Raw genomic sequence first — 21,878 nt, 5'->3', positions numbered from 1 at the left:
GAAAACCCCACATAAAAGTAAAATAAAAACAAACAGATTGTAACTCTAGTAAACCCTTAAAAAGTTTGCAACACACTAGTCTCGGGGCTGCGGCTGGAGGGCACCTGGAAATGTGCAGATGTCCTCTAGCCACGGCCCTGAGCCTCCTATTGCCGCTGGTGAGGAAAGGTGCAGGCACCAGCTGACTGACTACAGGACATGCCTTTCGTTGCCATCCAGCACCTCTCCTCCTCACCGGCATCTCCTGGCACACCTGGAATTTGCGGTAGCACACAGTTTGCGATGATTTGGTGTAGGATTGGGCTGGGGAGGGCATCGAAGGGAACTCCACTAACTTGGAACATGAGGATGTTACTGGCCAGACTTTATGGTAGATATCCTGCACACAGGATGGTTGGATAAGCTGGAGTGAGCTTGGACAATACCAGGTGGACTTTCTATGATCCTGAAATACCAAAGAAGAGAAAAGTTCATTTAATCATGTCTTTTTAATGGGTTTAACTAATGGGCAGACTGGATGATCTTTATCTGCCGTCATTTACTATGTTACTAAGACATCTGCATCAACCAGCTCAACGTTAAATTCAGATCTCTTTTGAAAGCTTATCTTTAAAAAAAATATTTTAAAATAGGTGACTCCAGGCAAACAACACTGGGAAGAGAATTCCATAAAGAAGGTAAAATATAAAAAGAGGGCCAATTGCTAGTGACCTTGTGGCGAGTTGCGCAGACTGGAAGTATTCTCATTAACATAGTATTAGGCTCTATCTATAATTCCCTAAGTTCCAATTTTCCACCATCTTAGTCTTAGCTGATAATTTTCTTCTTTTCTCATCTTATGATTTTTATTCTTGTAAACTGCAGTTGTTCCCTATGGAATGGTAGTGTATTAAATAAAATTAAACCATAATGCATACTGGAAGGATGTCTCCATGCTTTCACCTGGGATTGCTTGTATTAAAAAGGCAGGTAAAACGTAGAGGATATGTTTCAATAAAGATTGTTTTATTTTAAATTTCAATATACAGCCTTATGATTTTAAATATGGGAAGTGTTCCAGGGCAATGAACCTATCTGCCTAGTTGCAGGCACTACGGTGCCCCGGCCAAATTTCTTAGATCTTTTGTGATTTTTCAGCAGCTCTGCAAGTGGACAAATCTGTGGGAAACACCCTGTGTTGCTTGTATGATGAATATACTGCTTTAAAGATGTAGAACGTGTCACATTCACTGGGATATTTGCTCTTCTGTAGGATCTGAAGCCCAGAATGAAACATCCAAATAAATATTTTTGATCTCACAAAATTGTCAGTTTTTAACTCATTTATTCAGGACTGAATAAATATGATTTGAATTGAAATTTAACTCAAGCATTTCTCAGTAGTTCAAGGTGAGTTATATTCAGGTATGGTAGATAAAGGAGCAGTGACATCACGCCACAGCAATTCTCTATGACATGCATCCAGACTCTTGTAGCACAGTGTTGAGATGAATTTATTGGTATCGAGACAATATTAGCATCGTAAATTGTTCAATTAATTCATTCTATTCCTTAGGGTGAAAGGCTTCTGAGAGCATCACATCCCTCAGCTTGTTGCTATTGTGAATGAGTCTCTAAGAGAAGGTAGCTTCCTTCAGCAGATGTAGAATGCAGTTGGTAAGCCTATTTTGAAATGGGGGGAGGAATAAGGCCAGTATTTCTGTTTCTAGTTATTAGCCATTGTAAATAAATTGAAAAGGAGAGTATCTGTCAACTGAATGACCATTTGGTTGCAGCCATAAATTGCAGGATTGTCAGTTAGGTCTAATCATGGTAAACAGAATATCTGACTGAATTACTAAAGTTTCTTTGGGTTTGGAAGAATTGTCTGCTGATTCTCCTGGACCTATTTTAACTTTCAACACACACTGAGTCCAAGTTTATTTAAAATTTTCTATCCTGCCCTAGGGAAAACCTTCAAGGTGGCTTACAATCTAAAACATATTTAAAATACACAATATAGACAAACCCAAAAACAAAATGAAATTCTTCTGTCTTCTAAGATCCCCAAAGCACAACTCGTTATTCTCGAGAGTATGCATCAGAGAAAAGATAACTTCAAGGAAAACGTAAAAGACCTTTCGGAAATGTTTTTTTCTCAGAAATATTTAATGAGAATAAAAAGTCAAATTTCATCAAGCAATAATAAACTTTTATTAATTATGACAGGAGTCGCCATACAACATATCACCAAAAATTGGAAAAATTAGAGTAGACTTAACTATACTTTTTGGTGAAATTCGTTGTGCCATATTTACAAAATGGAAAGAACAATTGCCTTACAAAAAGGAAATTATAACAATTTTAAAAAGATATGGGGGCCATTGACAACTTATTGCATTGATTAGATGCCATTTTCCACTGAAAGTACATTTATAATATGAGGAAGGGGGGTGGTATAAAGTTCTATTTAAGGTTTAATCATTAGATAAGAATGTAATATTTATACGAAATTTATGTTTAATTATTTATGGGAAGGGTGGGTGGGGAGGGAATAAATTACATGTATTTAAGATAATAACTGAAAGAAATTCAAGTGATGTGTACAAGTACCAATGATGTAATATTGTGTACTTGATGTAAGATGAAAAATGAATAAAGACTTTGGAAAAAAAAGAAGTATTTAATATATAATATGCTGTTATTTTTAAATGTAATAATGGAAGAATCCTGCTAGGGTATCTGGTAACGGAATGTCTGTCCTTAATATGTACGTAATTGTGTATTCTTGCCCAGAAGAGTGGATAGTGCAAGTAGTACAACTTTGTTGTATGGTTTTCTTTCTTTGCTTTAAGTGGCATGTCTTGTTTCCTTTGTCTTGCTTCAGGGACATAGTGACTGGGAAGCCTCTGGAGAACTACTGACCGTATCCAATGTGAGCCCAGGTCTCACTGACAGTAGGATCTGGCATTCTGTGGGAGGTAAGGTTTGGTTTTTGTTTTTTTTAAATTTCATTTTGGTAGGTTCACACTGTAACCTCCTTTGAAGTCCACTCCATCCATCTATTTGCTCCTGTACCTCTCTGGGAAGCACTCATTTACCAACCCCCTGATTAGTCTCTCTCCACGCCTCACTGACTTTGACTCCTGGCTTTCCTTGTTTCTCAAACCCTAATCTCCTTCACTTATCCTTGGTGAGTTTAGCATCCATGCTACACTTCCAGGTTTCTCGCTCTAATATCCTTGGCACATCATTCCTGAACACAAGGGTAGTCAATTCCTTCCCACAAGATTTGAGGTAGAGAAACCTCATTTGCATTCTGGGCTTATAATATCTATGCTCTAACAATCCAAAAAGCGGTCTACCGTTTCGGCCACAGGTTTTGGTGTTGGCTGAAACCAAAAGAACTGATTTTCTTTATCCTCTAATGCAGATGTTTACACCTTTTGAATTGTGTATAAATTGTGGATTGAGGATTTATGCACTTCTGATGCTGTTTCATAAAGGCACATAAATGTTTCTGAACATTCCACATAGATGTGATGATGATATGAGAATACAGATGTCTTAAATAAATAAATACTTTAATAAAAATAATAATAATAAAATCCCTCCTTTGTGTGTGCCACCCAGATTAGCCTTTCTGAATTATTTTCTCTCTGGCTATATTAAATGCTGCCTAAAGACCCAATTTAAGATTGCTTTTCAATCCAAATACACTGATTCTTCATAATATATTTATATTTTACAAAATATATTTGCAAAATTCATAATAAGCCATCACAGATCTCCCAGATCTTAGCCTTCTCATTTTTAACATACAGTATTTATTGTATTAAGATATCAGTATTCAAAGAAATCTAGACAGTTAAAGAACTTGGCTAACTAGATCAAATCTTTTGCAAATTTACAAGGCCAACTGGATGGGAGTAGGAGAAGAAAATTCAGAAGCTATCACTGATTTGTTGTGCTACCTGTGCTTGATTAAATGTAGGGGCTGCAATGTTAGTCCAATATGTGAGTAGCCAGACCCCCCTCCCCAACATACACTTTGAAGAAAATATTGCAGGGATCCTCTCTTTCCCTATTGAAGTCCTTCCCAACCTCTGGAGCCCCTAAAAAGTATTTAGGGAGCTGGGAGGATTCACTCTTCCTCCTGCCAGCTCAGCATACCCGGTTGCTCTGACATTATCAGCTGTGATTCTAGCACTGTCAAAGCAACCAAGTATACAGAGCTGGTTCATCTTAAGATACCTTTTTTGTGCTCATTGGGCTGGTATGGGGGTCTTGAGGGGTGGGGGGTAGGCCAGGGATCCCATTTTGCTTTGGTGAGCCTCTTTACAATATTTGAACATGGGAAATCATGAATGCTATCAGCCTTAATTTAAGTATCTCTGATTTTCAGAGTTAACAGGATCATTTAGGTTTAAATTTTATTTTTTTGTAAAGTTAAATACATTTTGACCAGCTCTAAGTTGAATGGTTGGCAGAATAAGGTCTGCTGAATATTTGCATAAAGATAATTGGGTAGAATTATTCAGTTATCTGTGTCGCAGTCTAAGAAAAGGTACAAAGTCTTAGTGTGCGCTTACTTGAGAAACGAGGCAACAATGTCAGTTGGGTTCTATTTACAACTAAAAATGTTTTTAGCCTATCATATTATGACACACATAGATTGCATTAGTAATAGATCTACCGTATTTTTCGCTCCATAAGATGCACCTGACCATCAGATGCACCCACCTCTAGAGGAGTTAAAACCAAGAAAAAAAATTCTGAACCAAATGGTGTACCCTGTCCCCCCTCTTGTGGTAGGCCGGGACAGGGTACAGGGCACATCTAGTGGTGGGCACCTCTAATGGTAGGCTGCCCCAAGCCAGCCAGCCCCAGCCCATCCAGTCAGCCCCAAACCAGGCAGTCCCAGGCCAGCCAGCCCCCCCCCCCCAGTACCTTTTTAAATCCAGCCCACCTCCCTTGCTCATGGGCCTAGCAGCTCCAGCTGGCTTCCCTCCCTCCCTGCCGCAGCACCTACCTTGAAGACGGTGCTCGCAGCAGCGCGGACATCAGGAGCAAGCTTTACGCTCTTCCACTTGCTCCGTGCTGCTTTCCGAATGGCTGCCGTAAGTTCTCATGAGTCCTGCGAGAACCTACGGCAGCCATTCGGAAAGTAGTGCGGTGCCGAGCGGGAGAGCGTAAAACTTGCTCCTGCCGTCTGCGCTGCTGATCTTTGCGCCGCAGGCTGGGAAGTAAGACAAAGGATACACGCTGGACCGCCAGGTTAACAGGGGAGGACAACGACGACGGGTGGGCAGGGGGGTGCGTTTTTAAAAAAAGATGGTGCAGTGGCGGTGGCAGCGGGTGGGTGGATTTAAAAAGGTGGTGCGGAGGGGTAACAAAATTGTACCTTCGCTTCATAAGATGAACTGAGATTTCCACCCCCTTTTGGAGTGAAAAATACGGTATTTGTTTTCTTATTTTCGTGCTTCTTTCTCAAGTAAGCATGCACTAAAACTTGTACCTTTTCTTAGATTGTGACACATCTTTGTCCAGTAAATGTTGGCCTCCTGATTAGTACACATTTTAACTAGATTGTAAGTGACACGGAGCAGGGTCTACTTCTTAGAGGCAGAGTGCTGAGGGCATACTTTGCCATCCATTGGAAAGTTTGGGAATCTTTGTCCAGAGTATTTGTGTTGAAGAATGAAGTGATTATAGTAACTGTGATATTTAGAGCAGAGAGTTCAAGATTGTGTATTCCCAGTTGGCCTTAAGAGCTCGGCCTTCTTTGAAAGCTTGCTTCTTGCTTTTTGTCTCCCTACTAGGTTCTTCCTCTATATTGCTCCTACAATGCCTCAGGCCTCTGAGTCCCGAGGCATTCGTGCCAGAGAGACAGCAGTCATTTCTACACAGCCCAAAACCCTCAGCAAGGTCCCTGGTGCCCAACGAACTTTGAGCCAAGAGCGCCAGGGCTCTGTATTTACTCCCACTGTCCTAACCAATGGAGTCTCATCTGCACAGAAACTCCGCCCTCTGCCGCCGAGGCCCACCCCATTGGACGACCGGGGAAAACAGGAAAGAGGACGTGCTTCAAAACGCAGCAATCCATCACGAGGCCCGACAACTTCGCGGCGAGGGCCCATGAAAGCAGATCACACAGTTGGCGTCCCCAGCCCACCGCAGGACGGCATGGTTTTGGGGAGCACGCCTTTAAACCCTGTAAACACTGCCATTTCCGGGTGGAGCCAAGAGTCAGAGAGGAGAAAAGGCAACCTGACCCGCTCAAAGTCTGTCAGCCACGGGGACCTGAGCCAGCTGTTGGATAAAAGGGATGACCTATGTCGGGGTTTTGACAAGGTCACCTTGAAGGACTTCAGTTTTCCTTCCAGTCGCAAGGGAATCTTTGAGGCCCCCTCTCTCAAAAGAAGCTCCTCGCTAAAGAGACTTAATGTGTTGCCTGGATTGGAAGGAAGGACCAAGCTGAACATGGTTGCCACGCTCTTAGCTACTCGAGCTGACAGCTTCAGTAGGACACAAACCCCAGATCCCCAGGCTGAACACACTGTTCTACATCATGATACATCCACCAGTGCTCCAACCAGCAAGCCCCTGGTTCCTGAGGGGAGCAGAACTGAAGAGAGGACTGCCACTGTAAGTAGGATAAAGTGTCCTTGCAGTGTAATTGTGTGAGGCAGGCACAGGAGAAGGTGTAGTACAAGGCTCAAATATAAGGTGGCATAAGAGGGTCATTTTCTTCAATTTGTATACTTTTTTGTAGGTTTTGAAATAGCTTTTCCTCTTCTGTGAAGACAAGCAGGAGAAATGCTTGCATCCATTGGCAGGGTTGGTTTTACTATTAAGCGTTCTAGGCTCATACATGGAAGAAAGAGGAAACGGTTTCAGGGTAATTTCAATGGCAGAGGTCTTGCAACAGCAGTTTGGACCTGTGAGCTGACACATACTCATAGGCCCTGTAGGGTTCTGTCCTTTCTTTCTCATGAGCTTAGCTATGCAAGGGAAAAGGCTGGAGCAGAGGCTGCAAATTATATGTCCCGATGAATTTCTATCATTGAGGTGAGGAGAAAAGGAAGATGGGGGGGACATAAGAATGTCAACCAAAGGTTGATCAATCCCAACATCCAGTCTTTGACAAAGGCAGATCCCAAAAAATAGCTCTAACTTCTCAATAGCTCATTTTCAAGGATGAGTATTATTTTGCCTGGCAAATCATTTTTTTAATTTTCCTCCAAGAGCTTGTCTAAACCTCTTGTGAACTCTTCTGAATTAATCACAGATAGGGGTAAATGTAAGATTAGGAATGGAAGGGAGGGCTTGCAAAACAAAATAAGAGATTAGAGGTTAGATGTGAGAATTCGCGGGAGCCATTCAGGAAGCCACTTAGTATTGACCAGCGCGCTCCTGCTCAGCACGGCTCAGCGTTTGGAGACCGGAATTCGAGAATTTGCAGGAACCATTCAGGAAGCCGCTTAGCGCCGACCAGCAGTGCCAAAGCATGCTCTTGCTCAGTACAGCTCAGTGATTGGAGGCCAGAACTCGCAGTAGGCAGCAACCGACCGGATTAGCAGCGGGCAGGAGCACGGAAAGCTTGTTCCTGCCTGCTACACACCTGGACCACCAGGAATTCCAGTGGCAGAGGAGGTACGACAGGGAAGGGGGGACAGGGTGGAGAGCCTGGGATGGAGGGAAGGAGTGAAGGCACAGTGAGTTGAGATCACTGGGACCTAATTCCAGTATGGCTACATCCCACATGGGTTCCATTACCAATTGCTGGAACAGATCTTCTTAAAGAGAATTCAGGATCTCTTTACTTCTAGAAGACCCCGCAATAGGGATATCCCAATCAACATCTGGCGTGTTAACATCGTCTATTAGTAATACTTCCCCTTTTATAGCTATATTCTGAATGTCTACTATTAAATCTCTGTCTACTTCTTCTGCATAGAAAATGTGCTGAATCCCAGATCTTGGATGATGGTAGCCAATGGACTGAAAAAGATTTTAAATAAGAAGGGGAACACCACAGCTCAGAGGACAATGGTAAACAGCCAGATAGGACTGTAAATGGAGAAATGAAGAAATATATTGAAGGACTAGACCCGACAGCCCAATATCTTGCAGAGTACTTTAAATAAAATAAGTCCTTGAGCTTATCGTTATAGCTTTAGGTTTCACTTTTCTAAAAAAAGTGTTCTGTAGGGCTACTCTTTTTTTTTTTAGCTGTACTTTTAAACTACGTAATGTTAAGCGCTAAACAGAAACTTTTCCTAGCTGTAATTTTTAAGTTAATGCTTGGAATCCATTGGAATTTCGGGAAATGTCCTGAACTGGGCAAAAGATCTTATCAGGTGCTTAAGGACGATATTCTGTCCTACCGCTGGGTTCATTCCTGCGGAGTTCCACCCTATTTAACATCTATCTTGTTTCTTTGGGAAATTTTTTACAGAGCTTAAAGCTTAAATTCTATATTTATGTGGATGACATCACTATAGTCATCCCGCTAACTTGTCTGTCATCTGAGTTTACAAATTCATTATCAACTATTTTAAATCAGATTGAACTCTGGATGGCTGCCTTCAAACTCAAATTAAATTCAGAAAAAAACACATTTTTTTAGCAACTCCCAATGAAAAAATCAAAGAATCAATGATACATGTAAATGGGATGGATTACATTATCGAACAATCTTTAGAAATATTGGGAGTAACTTTGGATAAACATTCTGATTGAATATTTAAAAAAAGCATTTTGGTGCTTTGGAAGCTGCGCACCATTAAGAAGTACTTTGATGAAGCCTCTTTTCGCTTGTTAACTCAGTCTTCCATTTTAAGTATTCTGAACTACTACAACATCATATATTTGGGTGCTTTTAAGAAAATTCTCAAAAAGTTGAGAGTAGTTCAGAATACGGCTGGCAGCATATGACTACGTTCTATCACAAGCTTCATTGGCTGCCATTGGAATCCAGAGTCTTCTTACCCTGAGTTACATTAATAAGAGCTCTCGAAGCGGACACTTGTTTGCATATCTCTCAATAAAATCCTGTCATTACAAAAGGTTCCTCGACATAACCTTTTCTTTTCAGGTGGCCAAACTGAATACAAGGCTTGCCAAAATTGCTTTAGAAACTTCCTCTTATCTTGATTTTGGAAAACAGATAAAAACCCAGTTATTCAACAGACTGGCATCCTAATGTATCTTATTACTTACTTAATAATTTTTATCTCATTTTAAATTGTTTGTATCTTCCTACTGTAAGCTTTTAACTTTGCTGAATTTTTAGATGATTTCAATTTTATATATCTATTTGTACTGTATGTATTATGATTGATTGATATGAACCGCCTAGAACTCCCGGGTATGGCGGTATATAAAAATAAACTATTATTAAACAGAGACTTTCCTCAGCTGCTATCTGTGCTCTAATCTGATCTTATCTTATGATCTGAAATGCAACTTAAAATATCAGTCTAGCCTAAAACACTTTTTATATAAAACCCTAATAGAGACTCTAAACTGACTTTGCTGAAAAAGCAGAGTACTGAACTGAAAAAGTAAAAGAGGAAGACAATGAAATAACCAACTGAAGGCCAAGTTTGAATGCCAGCAGGAGTTTTTCTTCAGGACAAACACCGAGCAGAGACTTGGCCCTGGATGATAGCATGCTGCTTACTTTACAAATGTTCTCTGCTCTTGAACTTTAATACAAAAGATTTAACATAAATCACTTTGATTATTATGTGGAACAGTGTTTCCCCCAAATCTCTGCTAACATAGGGGACAACAATTTGTTTTAATGTTTTATTTTCATTTTACAGCATAAGTACAATGAAAACAACGCAAAAGTCATAACTCCCCACCCTTCGCAAAAAGGGGGAGAATTCAAGCTAACATAAGTACTTCCTCAGCATACAACAGTGAAGCCAACACCTTCCAAAAGGAAAACAGAAATCCATCCCCCCTTCACCCGCCCCATGTGCCCCGTCTCTTTAAGGGAGAACAAATTTTATTAGGAAATTGTCTGTTAGTCTTGGTTTAAGTGCAAGCAAGCACAGACTTTTCACCCCTGGTCAACTGAAATCATTGCATTGTGCATTCTTTGGTGCAGGACATTTTTCAAAGCTGCTATCTACACAATTTGCAATTTCCCGGGGCTGCAGTTTTGCTTCAGCTGTGGAATCGTCCATGTTGTTGGCTGCATTTGCCTATAATTGGAGTTCACTGTACACAGCAGGAAATGCAGCCATTCCCTGCCACCCGTTGTTGCTCTTTTACTGAGCTGTGCGTGATTTCCGCAGCTTAAAAGGGCTTACCTTGGCATACAGTCGGGCGTCCTGTGGGGAGTTCCAACTGCATGTGCATACCACATGCTAAAAAAGTTTTGGAATTTTTCCCTGAGGGGTGGAGTGTGGGCATGTCTGTAGTCTAACTGATTAGTACCAGATTAGCACAGGAGCACTTACAGTAGGTAAGTGTTTCACGCGCTAACTCATTCTAATGACTGCACACTAATGGCAACATTGGCACATTGCCATTAGTAGAGAAAATGGAAAATCAGCCCTTTTCCAGCTCGGTAAAGGAGCACTAAGATATAGATTAAGGCATTTGCATGTGGGACGAGCATTTTTAAGTATAAATATAGTGAAGTGGCTGCTGCCCTAAGTGATATCACCCACGTGGATGGCTGTATTTTATTGCTGTCTGTGGAGAACCTCCATTCTAGGTATACAAATCCGCTCTGACAGTATGACATTTAATGGGATTGTGATGTAGATATCCTTTAATACCTCAGTCAGAGGAGCTGAACCTTTTTACTCAGCAGTGGTTAGGAGAAAGAAGGCTACAGGTTCAGATCCTGTGTCATGAAAGTGGTGGTAGTTGCAGAGTCCTTCCACTGAATGTTTGCCTTGTGACAAATCTTTGCTCTCCTCTCTTTTCCCAGACACAGCAAGTTCTTGTCTTGGGGACGGGCCGAATAGGACTTAGAAACTTAGGTAACACAGTAAGTAAGATTGGTCTCCTTGCTTAACACTTCACTTTCCTTCATCTTGGGGTAGTTTTTTAAGTGAATGTTCTTGGGAAGTCAGATGTCAAGATTCAAAGTCATAGCCACTGCAGGTGATTCGCCATGAGACTGCTGAATATGCAATCTAAACTTTAATAGATAACTTGTCCTTTTGAAGATAACCCCTAACCAGATACATTTATCTGCTGAATATGACACTCTAAAAATAAATTTTGGCCCTTTCTAAACATTAATGGATAAATGTTGGCTATATATTGAATTATGGACGTTTATACAGTTGCTGATGGGAGTTTGAAAATAAAAAGTATGTCTGCAGTAAGCACCGGAGATAAGAAAATGTGGCAGAATAATAGAGAAATAATTCCAATTGTTTAGGATGCCCCTGGCCTGATTAAAAAGAGCTTGTTATGTTGCCGGTATATATTACTTGCTATAAACTCCAGAAGAAAGCTGTGCAAATCCAGGTACGAGATCCTTGGGACCAGGCATATTTGGGGTTTTGGAATGGCAATGTTAAAATGGGAAAAAGACAGACCACTGGACCATAAAATTGCCACCAAATAAGGCAAACATTGAACACAGGGTGGGTGCTGGGGCATTGGAAGATACCTTTGTTAGCTCCAAGCCTGGCTGAATGTATCTCAGATATATATTTATTTTTGCTTTTGTTCCTGATAGTGCTTCATGAATGCTGTAATTCAGTGTCTGAGCAGTACTCAAGCCCTCCGAGATTACTTCTTGCGGAGAGAATACCGTCATGAGCAACCTGGCATCTCCCATTCGCAGCAGGAACTCACAGAAGGTGGGATGTCTTCTTAGGAGTATGACACTCAGCATCTAGAAATATAAAGCACACCTGGTTCCACGTGAACTCTGGCCAAGAACAGGAAGCATGTGGATTAGAGGTCAAGAGGGAATGTGTATAATATATCAGAAAAAAATGCTATAGATGCTTAGTGTGGTATATTTTCTAGAACAGAGCACCAAGTCTTGCAACAGATTGGCCATGGGAAGCATTTCCATCCATTCTGCTCAATATCAGGGGGTGAAATGGCCAGAGGGATAGTACTGAGGCTCAGAAGAGTGTATTGGATGGGGGAGTGCACTTGAGACTCACAGTGGTATGTTTCTTCTCTCCTAGCATTTGCTGATCTTATTACTGCTTTATGGAATGCTGACACTTCAGAAGCTGTGAATCCCGGGTGGTTTAAGACTCTCTTTCAGAGATATGTTCCCTCCTTCACAGGATACAGGTAGAGGATGAAGAAGAGAAGCATTTACTTTGCCCACATGCTTTGTAACCAGGGATTTGGTGCTGTAGAAATCAGAGGAGAAGCTATCACATACATACCTTCCCACTCACTGTTACACCGTGCTGCACACGAGGAGTAGTGACTTCATTATTACATTGTCACTAGAGTCCAACAAATGATTTATATAATCATATCAGTATTAAGTGCCAGGTTTTGAAAAGCCATCCGGATGCCCGGACATGCCCTCTAAAAAGAGACTATGTCCAGGTAACCCTATCTTTTGGCAACATGAGAAGCGATATAATCCAGATGAGTACATGGAAGAAAGGAGCAATTGCTTACCAGAACTTTATGCATTTGCAGGAAAACGGATTAAAGTGACAGCCCCTGTATGAAGGAGGGAGGCCTTGCTCCTTCTAGTCCAAAGCAGTTTGATTGGGAGGGAACAAAGCCTCCTGACTGTCCTAGGCAAACATATGCATTCCTTTGTGGGGGGTTATGGGGGCAAGGAGCGGCCAGGGTAACAGAAGTGGGATTGGCACTTATGTGCACACTTTATAAAATACACACACGTGCTGATTCATAACGGCACAAGCTTGTACATAAATTATACCTGCGTCAGAGCAGGTCTAAATGTGTGTGTAGTTATTTTCATTGGTGTATATAGTGCTTTTATAAAAGTATCTTTTCAAAAATGTGCCTATTTGCCTTTATAAAATAGGATCCTACAATGATCCCCTAATAATGCACTAATGTTCTCACACAAATTTACACTTAATGAGCTCTATCTCACATATTCTTTGTGGTGTGAACAAAACTTAGAAGGTGTGCCAATAATCACATTGAGATTCTGTCCTTGCAGTCAACAGGATGCTCAGGAATTTCTCAAGTTTTTAATGGACCGGCTGCATGTGGAAATCAACAGGAAAGGCCGAAGAACTCCCAGCATTCTGTCTGATACAAAGCGCCTTTCCTTGTTGGAGTTCTCAGATGCCCCCAGGTAACTAAGACTCAGATGGATCTGAGCTTGCTCTGTGCTGATGATCTTGCTTTCCTTTCCTGGTTGCTTCTTGACACCCAGTTCTGCATCAGCATCTCCCTTCTCATGAGCATTTTCAAACCAAAGTAGTTGGATTGGTTCCTAACTAGTAAAGACACAAAACCTAGAGCATGGCCCACTGGAAGTCAGCTGAACTTATGCCATTGGGTTTGGTTCAGTGAGAACTCAAATCAATTTTTGTTATAATAAATAAATAAGGCTACCACTTAGCCCACTAGGATCACAGCAAAGTACAATAAACATCTAATTAAGGAAAAGAAAGTCCGTTGGTCTGACCCAGTAAGGCTGTTCTTATGTTCTAATGAAAGAATGTTGGCTAATGTCAACTTGCCTTTGATGAAAAAGAAGAGTAGTTCCTGCAGAGATCTTAAGGAATTAAGGGAATATAAGCTTTTAACCTATTTCTTAGCTAAGACTTTGTGGCCTTTGATTTTTAAGGCTCTTTTTGAACAGTTTAAAATACATTCTGGCTTTAATTGGAAAGCAGTGGAGATTTACTGTTGGAAAAACATGGGAGAAAATCCAAATTATATATTGAATTCACAAAGGACAAAAATAATCAAATAAATTCAATAAACAACACAAATAATAACATAAAACCTATATTATACTCTATATACATGTAATTTGAAGCCCATAAGAATGCAAGGTAACATATTTTGTGTGTATTGTAGTTTAATCGGCTGTTTCTTTTTTAAAACCAAGCAGAAGCCCAAAAATGGACTTAGGGATATTTGGAGCATTGAGATTAAGCATCAGATTAATGCATCTCTTTTTTTTAATTCTTTATTTATAATTTTCAAACATTTGACAACATTATCAGTCAAAAGAAAAAATACAATAAACTGAAACAAATTCATCATAAAGGGTCAAAAGACAAATGATCCCTACTTCAAGGATAATAAGAACTTATCAAGGTATGGTTAGTCCACAATTACAGAGAACGGAGCTAAAGAATTGACTGAGAAACATTATAAAGAAAACTAAAGAAAAAAGGAAAACAAAGATTCAGCTTGATAGTCCCAGAACTATGTATCATTGAGCAGACTTATTAGATTCAATCCTCACGGTGATGATGTTATCCGACCTTTAGAAACAATAAACTTAGATAATTGCTGTGATTCGTAAAAAACATATCTATTCTACTGATATACCAATACACATTTACAAGGGTAACGCAGGACAAAAGTCGCTCCTAACTGCAAAGCCTGTGGTCTTAAAAGCAAAAACTGTTTTCTCTTTTTCTGAGTAGCCCTAGATACATCTGGGTACATTCTCACTTTATAAGTCATAAAGGAAACCTCTCTATATCTGAAGAAAAGTTTTAGCAACCATTCCCTGTCCGAATCAATAGCAAAAGAAACAAGCAATGTTGCTGGTACCTGGACATCCATTTCCGACCTCTCCAATAAATTAGTCAAGTCTAAACTATCAGCAGAAAGATTCTGAGATTTAGCCTTACTAGGGAGGTAATAAATTTTGGATATAGGCGGATATGATGTCTCTGGTACTTTCAAAATTTCTTTCAAAAACATGTCCAGTGCAGGGATAGACACAACTTTGGGAAAATTTATAACCCTAAGATTCCATCTTCTAACTGCATTCTCTAGCATTTCATACATTACCACTGTCTTTAATCCAGACCAGGGATTGCGCTTCCAAGGATTTCAGCCTGGTCTCACAGTCCAACGACTTGTTTTCCAAGCTTGAGATTTTATTTTTTAATTCCAAGTGTTCAGATAGCACTGATGTACACCGATTGGATAATTGCTGTATTTGATTGCCCAAAGAAGACTGAAGATTTGAGATCGTTTCCCATATTGTTTCTATAGTGAAGACTTTAGGTCTCTGCAGTGGAGTAATTTCCATCTTGAGCTCCCACGCAATCGCGTTTCCTTGAGCAGCAGCTATCATTGAAATCTTTGTAAAATCGTCACCATGTGTTGTATCCACTTCCCCCACCAATAATGATGGAATTTTCTCCTGAGACCACTCAGATTTGGATTCCCCGCTCTGGTGGTGCAACAGGGGAACGTCTCGGGCCGGCCCCGCCTCCAACTGGGACGTACTGGTGGGCTCCGCTCCTCCGGGGATAAGGTGGTGTCCTGAATGGAGTGACCACACGCCTCAGCCAGCGCGTTTCCTCCTGCCAGGAATTCCTCCGGTATCTGAGTTCGGGCACTGCGCTCCACAAAGGCATCCATCGGCCCAGCAGGTAATGAAGATTCACCCAGGAAAACCCGGGTTTTGGATTTTCTTTTTACCATCAGGTAAATTAAGGAAAAACGCTTCCCCTGCCAACAGCGTCTCCGCGTTGCCTCAAGCCGCCATCTTAGGTAAGCTCCGCCCTCCGATCTCCAGATTAATGCATCTCAATGGCCACGTATTTGGTCTTGGAGAATGAAATGTACAATGTCTGCATCTATGAGGCAAACATGGTTTTTCCTGTTGCATAGAGCACTCTGGACCCCTGTTCGTTTACAAAAATTGGATTGCTCTAAGTCTAATAGATGTTGGCATTGTCATATTGAAATTGGAACTTTAGATCATCTATTATTTCATTGTGCATTCATTAAGGCCTTTTGGTATTCAGTTTGGGACCAAGTTAATCTTATGATGGAAAATCATGTGGCACTATCTTATGATACGGTTTTATTTGGAATGAGTACGAGGGCTAAGTGTCAAATTTCTGCTGCTAACAATAAGCTTTTTATGATCCTTACGGGAATAACGTATAATTGGAAGAATTGTTCTAGATTAAATTATAGTTTCTGGTGGAATTCAGTATGCCATTTATATAAAATGGAAAGATTGCTTGCAGTACAAAATGGTTATTTTAATAAGTTTAAGGATGTGTGGGGGCCATTAATAAGATATAATAATTAATGATTACTTGTTTCTTTTCCTTATGGGATATTAATGGAAGAAAGGGGGGGAGGGTGGGTTAGGATACTTTAATATTAAAAATTGGATATTATTATTGTCTATTTTAATATATGGGATATAAGATGAAATAGGTGGGAGGGGGGATAAAGCTCATTTTAATAATTATTGAAATATTCAAGTGATGTGATATCTTATTGTTGAAATTTTTGTACACTTGATGTTGAAAATAAAATGAATAAAGATTTAATAAAAAAAAAACCAAGCAGAAAGTAATAGAAATTTTGGTGTCTCATTATCAGAGCATGAATCAGAGTTGCTAGTTCAGTTTGACTACAGTAAGGCCATAAATTCCGAATGATTCAAAGTTGCGACATGACTTTTTGCATTTATAAATTTATAGACTTGACTATTCTCTCCTTTTTAAAGCGATGATGAAAGAGCCAGTCACATGTGGAAACGTTACTTGGAGAGGGAAGACAGCAAAATAGTAGGTAAGACTTTTTGTGTTTATAGTGGAGTCAAGGACCAGTGGCCAGATCTCCTCCTTTACTGTGTATTAGAGAATGACACAGGGGCAGATTTTTCCCCGTCCCACTTCCTGCACAAGCCTCAAACACTTTAAAATCATAAGTGTTCGAGACTTTTGCAGTTAAGGCAGAGCTTACAGGAATGGAGTAGAGACAGGGATAAAACTCACGGAGATGAGACGGGGAAATTGAGTTCCTGCAGGGACAGAGATAAATTTGTCCCCGTATCATTCTCCACTGTGTATAGCACAAAAGCCAACAGCTCGACTATTAGAATGATTAAATAATCAAGAATTGGTCTTAAACATAGCAAAATCTGCAGCTGTAGTTTTTTCATAACTAATCCATTGGCATCAAAGCTGATGTTACAGAGGAAACAGTTTGCAATTCAGATGAAATTCAAGTTACAGATTAATGATATGGTCGTCTTTTTATTTTCAGATCAGATTTACTTAAAATTGCACATGCTCTTATAACAAGTAGATTGGATTCCTGTCCCGTAATTCACTTTTTCAAGGCAGTTTAAAAAGATTGCAGCTGGTTCAAAGTACTGCAGCCCAAATGATTTCAGAAAAAGAGAGAAACTGATCATAAAAATCTGGTTCTGGCTGAGTTACGTTGTTTATGTTTTATTCACATTTGATGTACCGCTTAAGCGTATCACAGATCTAAGCGATTTAGAGTCAAATACAGATAAATTAGCAAAGGAACTCCATTGGTTACCAGTGCTTGCGAGAATACATCTCAAAACTTTGTCTGCTATTTAAAGTTTTTCCTATGGGAGTCCCAATGTTATTAAATAGGATACTGCAAAGCAGTTAGGTTTTGTTGGAAAATCTTTCATTTTCTCAGGTTAAACTCTTCTGTTAGGAAACAGTTTTGATTATTCTGGTTCTTATTTGTGGAATTCCATGCCACAAGAAATTAGTTATACAAAGCCTTAGAAACTTGGCTCTATGTATGCTTTGGGGGGGAAATAGCTGTAAGTATGACATTGTGTTTTAATTTTTTTATGATGTGGTGTTATTATTCTCCAAGGATGTGCAGGCAGTATATTCTCACATATAGGTGGCGTCATCCACGGAGCCCAGCACGGACATATACCAAAATGTACTGTCACTTTAAACTTTAGTACTGCCTGAACCAAATGTGTGTGCACAGGACCGACAGCTCTTCATCTTCCACAGAGCAAAGTAGTAGTGTTTCTTCACACTCCCTGGTGCGGTACATTTCTTGTACTTTTTTTGCCTTCCTGTTCTTTTTTACTACATATTTTTTTTTCTTTCAGTATTTTTCTTTTTATTACAATTTTGTGTTTTTGGGCCTTCTGGCGGCAGCTGTGCTGGGAGCGTGAACTCGTTTTCAGCTATAATTTCATTTGACCTCCCATTTGACTTGGCATCTATGGTTTTTCCATCCATGTCCCCCAACACCTAGTGAGTTCAGAAATTGTAGTCGACGCAATAGAACCATCTCGGACTCACAACTGGTGTATGCAGTGTCTAGGCCCAGAGCATCGGGACCTTTCTTGTACCCTCTGCAGTTGTATGCAGAAAAGAGCGCTTAAGGCTCGACACCTTCAGTTTGAGAAGCTTTTTTGGCTCCACATCAGCTACATCATTGGAGTTGGTACTGACATCTCAAGCTCCATTGATGTCGACTCCTGTGTCGGGGATGAAACTGCTGACCAGTTCTCAAGGAGATTCTGGTTCTTTCTCCTCGGCTCGTCGAGGAACCGATGATATCTGGAAAAAGTCTATAAAGCATCTCCAGCATCAACACCTCAAGTGTCCAAAGCGCTTTCCTTCTTTACAGGTGTTATCTCCATTGAGGCGCCCCTCTACTCCCAAATCCCCAGCACCTTGACATCCAACAAAGCTGACTTTGACCTCTTTGGTACCAGCACCTTCGCTGCAGGAAACGCTGAAAATGCTGTTGCAGCAGGAATTGGCAACCTTCTTCGAGATAATTGCCTCCTTTGACGCAGCAGGCCACAGCCTCAGCCCAGTCTGACAATAGGCTACCAGAACCTGCTGAACTTCTCCTAAGCCATCTACATTGATCCACATCACGACATCGACCATTTTCCATATGTCTGTCAACATCAAAGTATTGAACTCCTTCCAGATGTCGCTCTTTTCACGGATCTTAAGAACATAAGAAATTCCTGCACCGGATCAGACCTGGGGTCCATCCAGTCCGGTGATCCGCACACGGGGAGGCTCAACCAGGCGTACCCTGGTGCATACATTAGTCACTCGTATCCCTCAATGTGTCCTGCAAGAAGATGTGCGTCCAGTTTTCCCTTAAATCCTAGAATGGTAGTTTCCTCCACCATCTCTTTCGGGAGAGAGTTCCAGGCGTTCACCACTCGTTCAGACACTCATCCAAAGCCTCCTCCCAGCGTTCCTCATCTTGATCGAGGCATTCCAGATCAACTCGACGTTCTCCTTGATGTTCGACGTCTCAATCTACCCGGAAGCAAAAGGAGCCCTTGGACTCAAACCTCCCATTCCATTTTTCTGAGGTTGAAGAATCTGTGAATGAGTCTTATGGTATTATATCAGATCTTTCTCCACCTCTTCCAAGGAGGTGCGTCCCACCAGAGAGCCTTTCATTTACTGCCTTCATTGGCAAATGGGTTTGGCTCTCCTAGTCACATGGAATCCGAGCAGTTCATGCAACACAAGACAACCATAACCGGGGAGAGTTATGCCAACACAGTGATCGCTTTGCGGGAATCAACGAGAAAATATGAAGAAAACTCATAGCAGGTGTGCTGCTTCTTCACAACAATGCGCCAGTGCACATGTCACAACAATCACAGGCTGCCATCTGAGAATGTGGGTTTCAGCAGCTGAACCATCTACCCTACAGTCCTGACCCCCTTGTATTTCCTGTTCAGAGTTTTTAATCTCTGTGGACAGCATTTTTCAAGTGATGCAAACATCAATGAAGCTGTGACGTCCTGGTTTGAAGGTCAAACAGAATAATTCTTTTCAAAGGGGTTAAAGTCATTGCAGGAAGAGTGGATGAAGTGTATGGAACTATCAAGGGACCATATTGAGGTAGATAAATTACGAGGGGCATTAAATGATTTTCTTTCCTATAGTCCTTCCAGACTAGGTTAGAGATCCTCCCAACCCAAACATATATACTCTTATGTTCATATTTTATTGGTTCTGCTCATTATGTTATTGTTGTAAAATGAACAGTTTCTTCTTCTGTTTCAAAGTTTAGTATTTTAGATCCAAGTATATTATTAACTATAAATTTCAGAAGAAATGGAAAACTCTACTTTCCATTGTTTTATCATTCAAAATACTGAAGACCTAAGGCTACACTGTGCTGTTACAGGGCAGAGTCCATGGATCTTTGGTCTTTGTCTCCATCTGCTGGTTGATGAGCATAACCCATTAGTTTCTGGACTGATCTAGTAGGACTACAGGAAAGAAAATTAAGAGGTAAGCATAATTTCTCCTTAGATTTGAATGCGTCAAGAAATTAATAAGTGATGATATAAGCAGTGCTCAAATAGGAGTATTTCAGTGGAGGGCTTAAGGGGACCCCAAACAGTGGATTAACCTAGAACAAAGGTCAATAGGAGAGATACCAGTTGTGGCCGGGTGCTGGCCCTTGGCATTACCTAATGGGGTTGACCCGGTCACTGATTGTTGACCAAGCGGTATGTTCAATAATGGAGTTGGTAGAACTGGCTGTCTGAAACAAGCAGATACTCAAAATGAATAAACCAAAACAGTTTTATTCACTTTCTTGCCTTTGCAATATTCACTGTTGTTCATCAGAAGCATTTCAAGGCAACAAACAAAAATACAGGATCTTTTCCTCTTGCAGACTTGTGCTGTTGGCTTCAGTACAGTTCATAACATAGCACAACTGTGTTTAATCTTTATCCAAACAGAAAACAAATACTTCTCTTCACAAGTACAGTTCTTGGACCTGTCTACAACAAGTCTTGCCCAGAGCTATACCACTTGCTTTAGCTCTGCCTCTTTACTTTCAAGCTCACAAGCCCTGCTGGCTTACATCACTTCAGCTATTCATCTGAAGCACTCTACTGGTTTAAACCAGCATATGGGATCATTCCACCCTTTGATCTGCTTGTAGATCCCTCCCAAGATGTATTTTAGTATCCCATTAGAACTTTACAGCAGTGAGTTACTTCATTTAGTTAGTTTGCCTTTTTCCAACAGTTCTAGGCTTACTTGCAGAGTTCATACACTATTCTGGCCTCTGTCTCAGACTTCTTGATTAGTTAATTGCCTTGCACAGCTCTTCTTGTTTGGCAACAAACAACCTTAACCAGTGCCAGTTTTTCTTAAGGCAAACTATAAAACAGTTTCCTTTCAAGCTTCATAATACTTGGCTTCTCACAAGCACTGTTTCATTTCGGTTGGCATTCTGGCAGTGCCCATTTCAGTCATGCTTACATCATTGTCACTGGCTGCTGACCAGGAGTTAGTCCGGATACTCAGACTAGAGAATAAAATGGAGGAAATTCAGATTCCCTTCACAAGAAATGAAAATGGCAGAAAAGCAACTGTTCGGTTGAATGATCATTTACTACTGGGTGGAATGTATGAGGCATTTGGGAAATGGAGACAGGAAGTCAATTACTAGGAAAGGGAAGTTTGGCCTTAATGAGAATGATCTCTAATGCATTATACTGTATTACCAGCACCTCAAGAAGGAGAAGACCCCTTTTGAAATATAAGGCACAGCAAAGGGTAATAAATGATTACTATAGAGTGATTATGCAGGGTAAGGACTCCCTATTTCCACCTATGAGGGCACTGGATTTAGATTTCAGTGGCAAAATGGGAGAAGGCATGGGCACAGATTTATCAAACCTAGAAGAGATTGATGATATCAGTGAATAGAATCAAGAACAGAGGAGACCAAAATCTGCACTCTGTTTCAACCGAAACAGTAGCCCAGTCCTCCAATACTGCCATAGCCACTGCTACAGGCTAGCCTCCTTTTTAGAACATACCTTTCATCCCCAAAATGATCTTTGCTGGCCGGCCTATGGCTAGTTGTTTGTTTCACGTAATTGTAGATTAATTTTTTAAATGAACTATATATAAGTGATGGGATTGTTCATATGTTCA

The 21,878-nt window shown here is 40.6% G+C and overlaps 1 protein-coding gene across 1 annotated transcript in view; it reads left to right on the top strand.

Moving 5' to 3' along the window:
- Positions 1 to 21,878, top strand: part of USP21 (ubiquitin specific peptidase 21) — a 35,867-nt gene that overhangs the window by 3,138 nt on the left and 10,851 nt on the right. Inside the window, exons 2-9 of the mRNA XM_033924967.1 lie at positions 1,556 to 1,656; positions 2,867 to 2,960; positions 5,802 to 6,627; positions 10,937 to 10,996; positions 11,699 to 11,822; positions 12,162 to 12,273; positions 13,136 to 13,273; positions 16,646 to 16,710. Of these exons, the coding sequence (XP_033780858.1) occupies positions 5,827 to 6,627; positions 10,937 to 10,996; positions 11,699 to 11,822; positions 12,162 to 12,273; positions 13,136 to 13,273; positions 16,646 to 16,710 (1,300 nt within the window). The 5' untranslated portion in view covers positions 1,556 to 1,656; positions 2,867 to 2,960; positions 5,802 to 5,826. The remainder of the gene's footprint in view (positions 1 to 1,555; positions 1,657 to 2,866; positions 2,961 to 5,801; positions 6,628 to 10,936; positions 10,997 to 11,698; positions 11,823 to 12,161; positions 12,274 to 13,135; positions 13,274 to 16,645; positions 16,711 to 21,878) is intronic.

This window comes from Geotrypetes seraphini, chromosome 16 (genome assembly GCF_902459505.1).
Source record: "Geotrypetes seraphini chromosome 16, aGeoSer1.1, whole genome shotgun sequence".
In the NCBI taxonomy this organism is placed as follows: Eukaryota; Metazoa; Chordata; class Amphibia; order Gymnophiona; family Dermophiidae; genus Geotrypetes; species Geotrypetes seraphini.
Note: the sequence above shows the minus strand (reverse complement) of the source record. Positions and strands in the feature narration are given on the sequence as shown.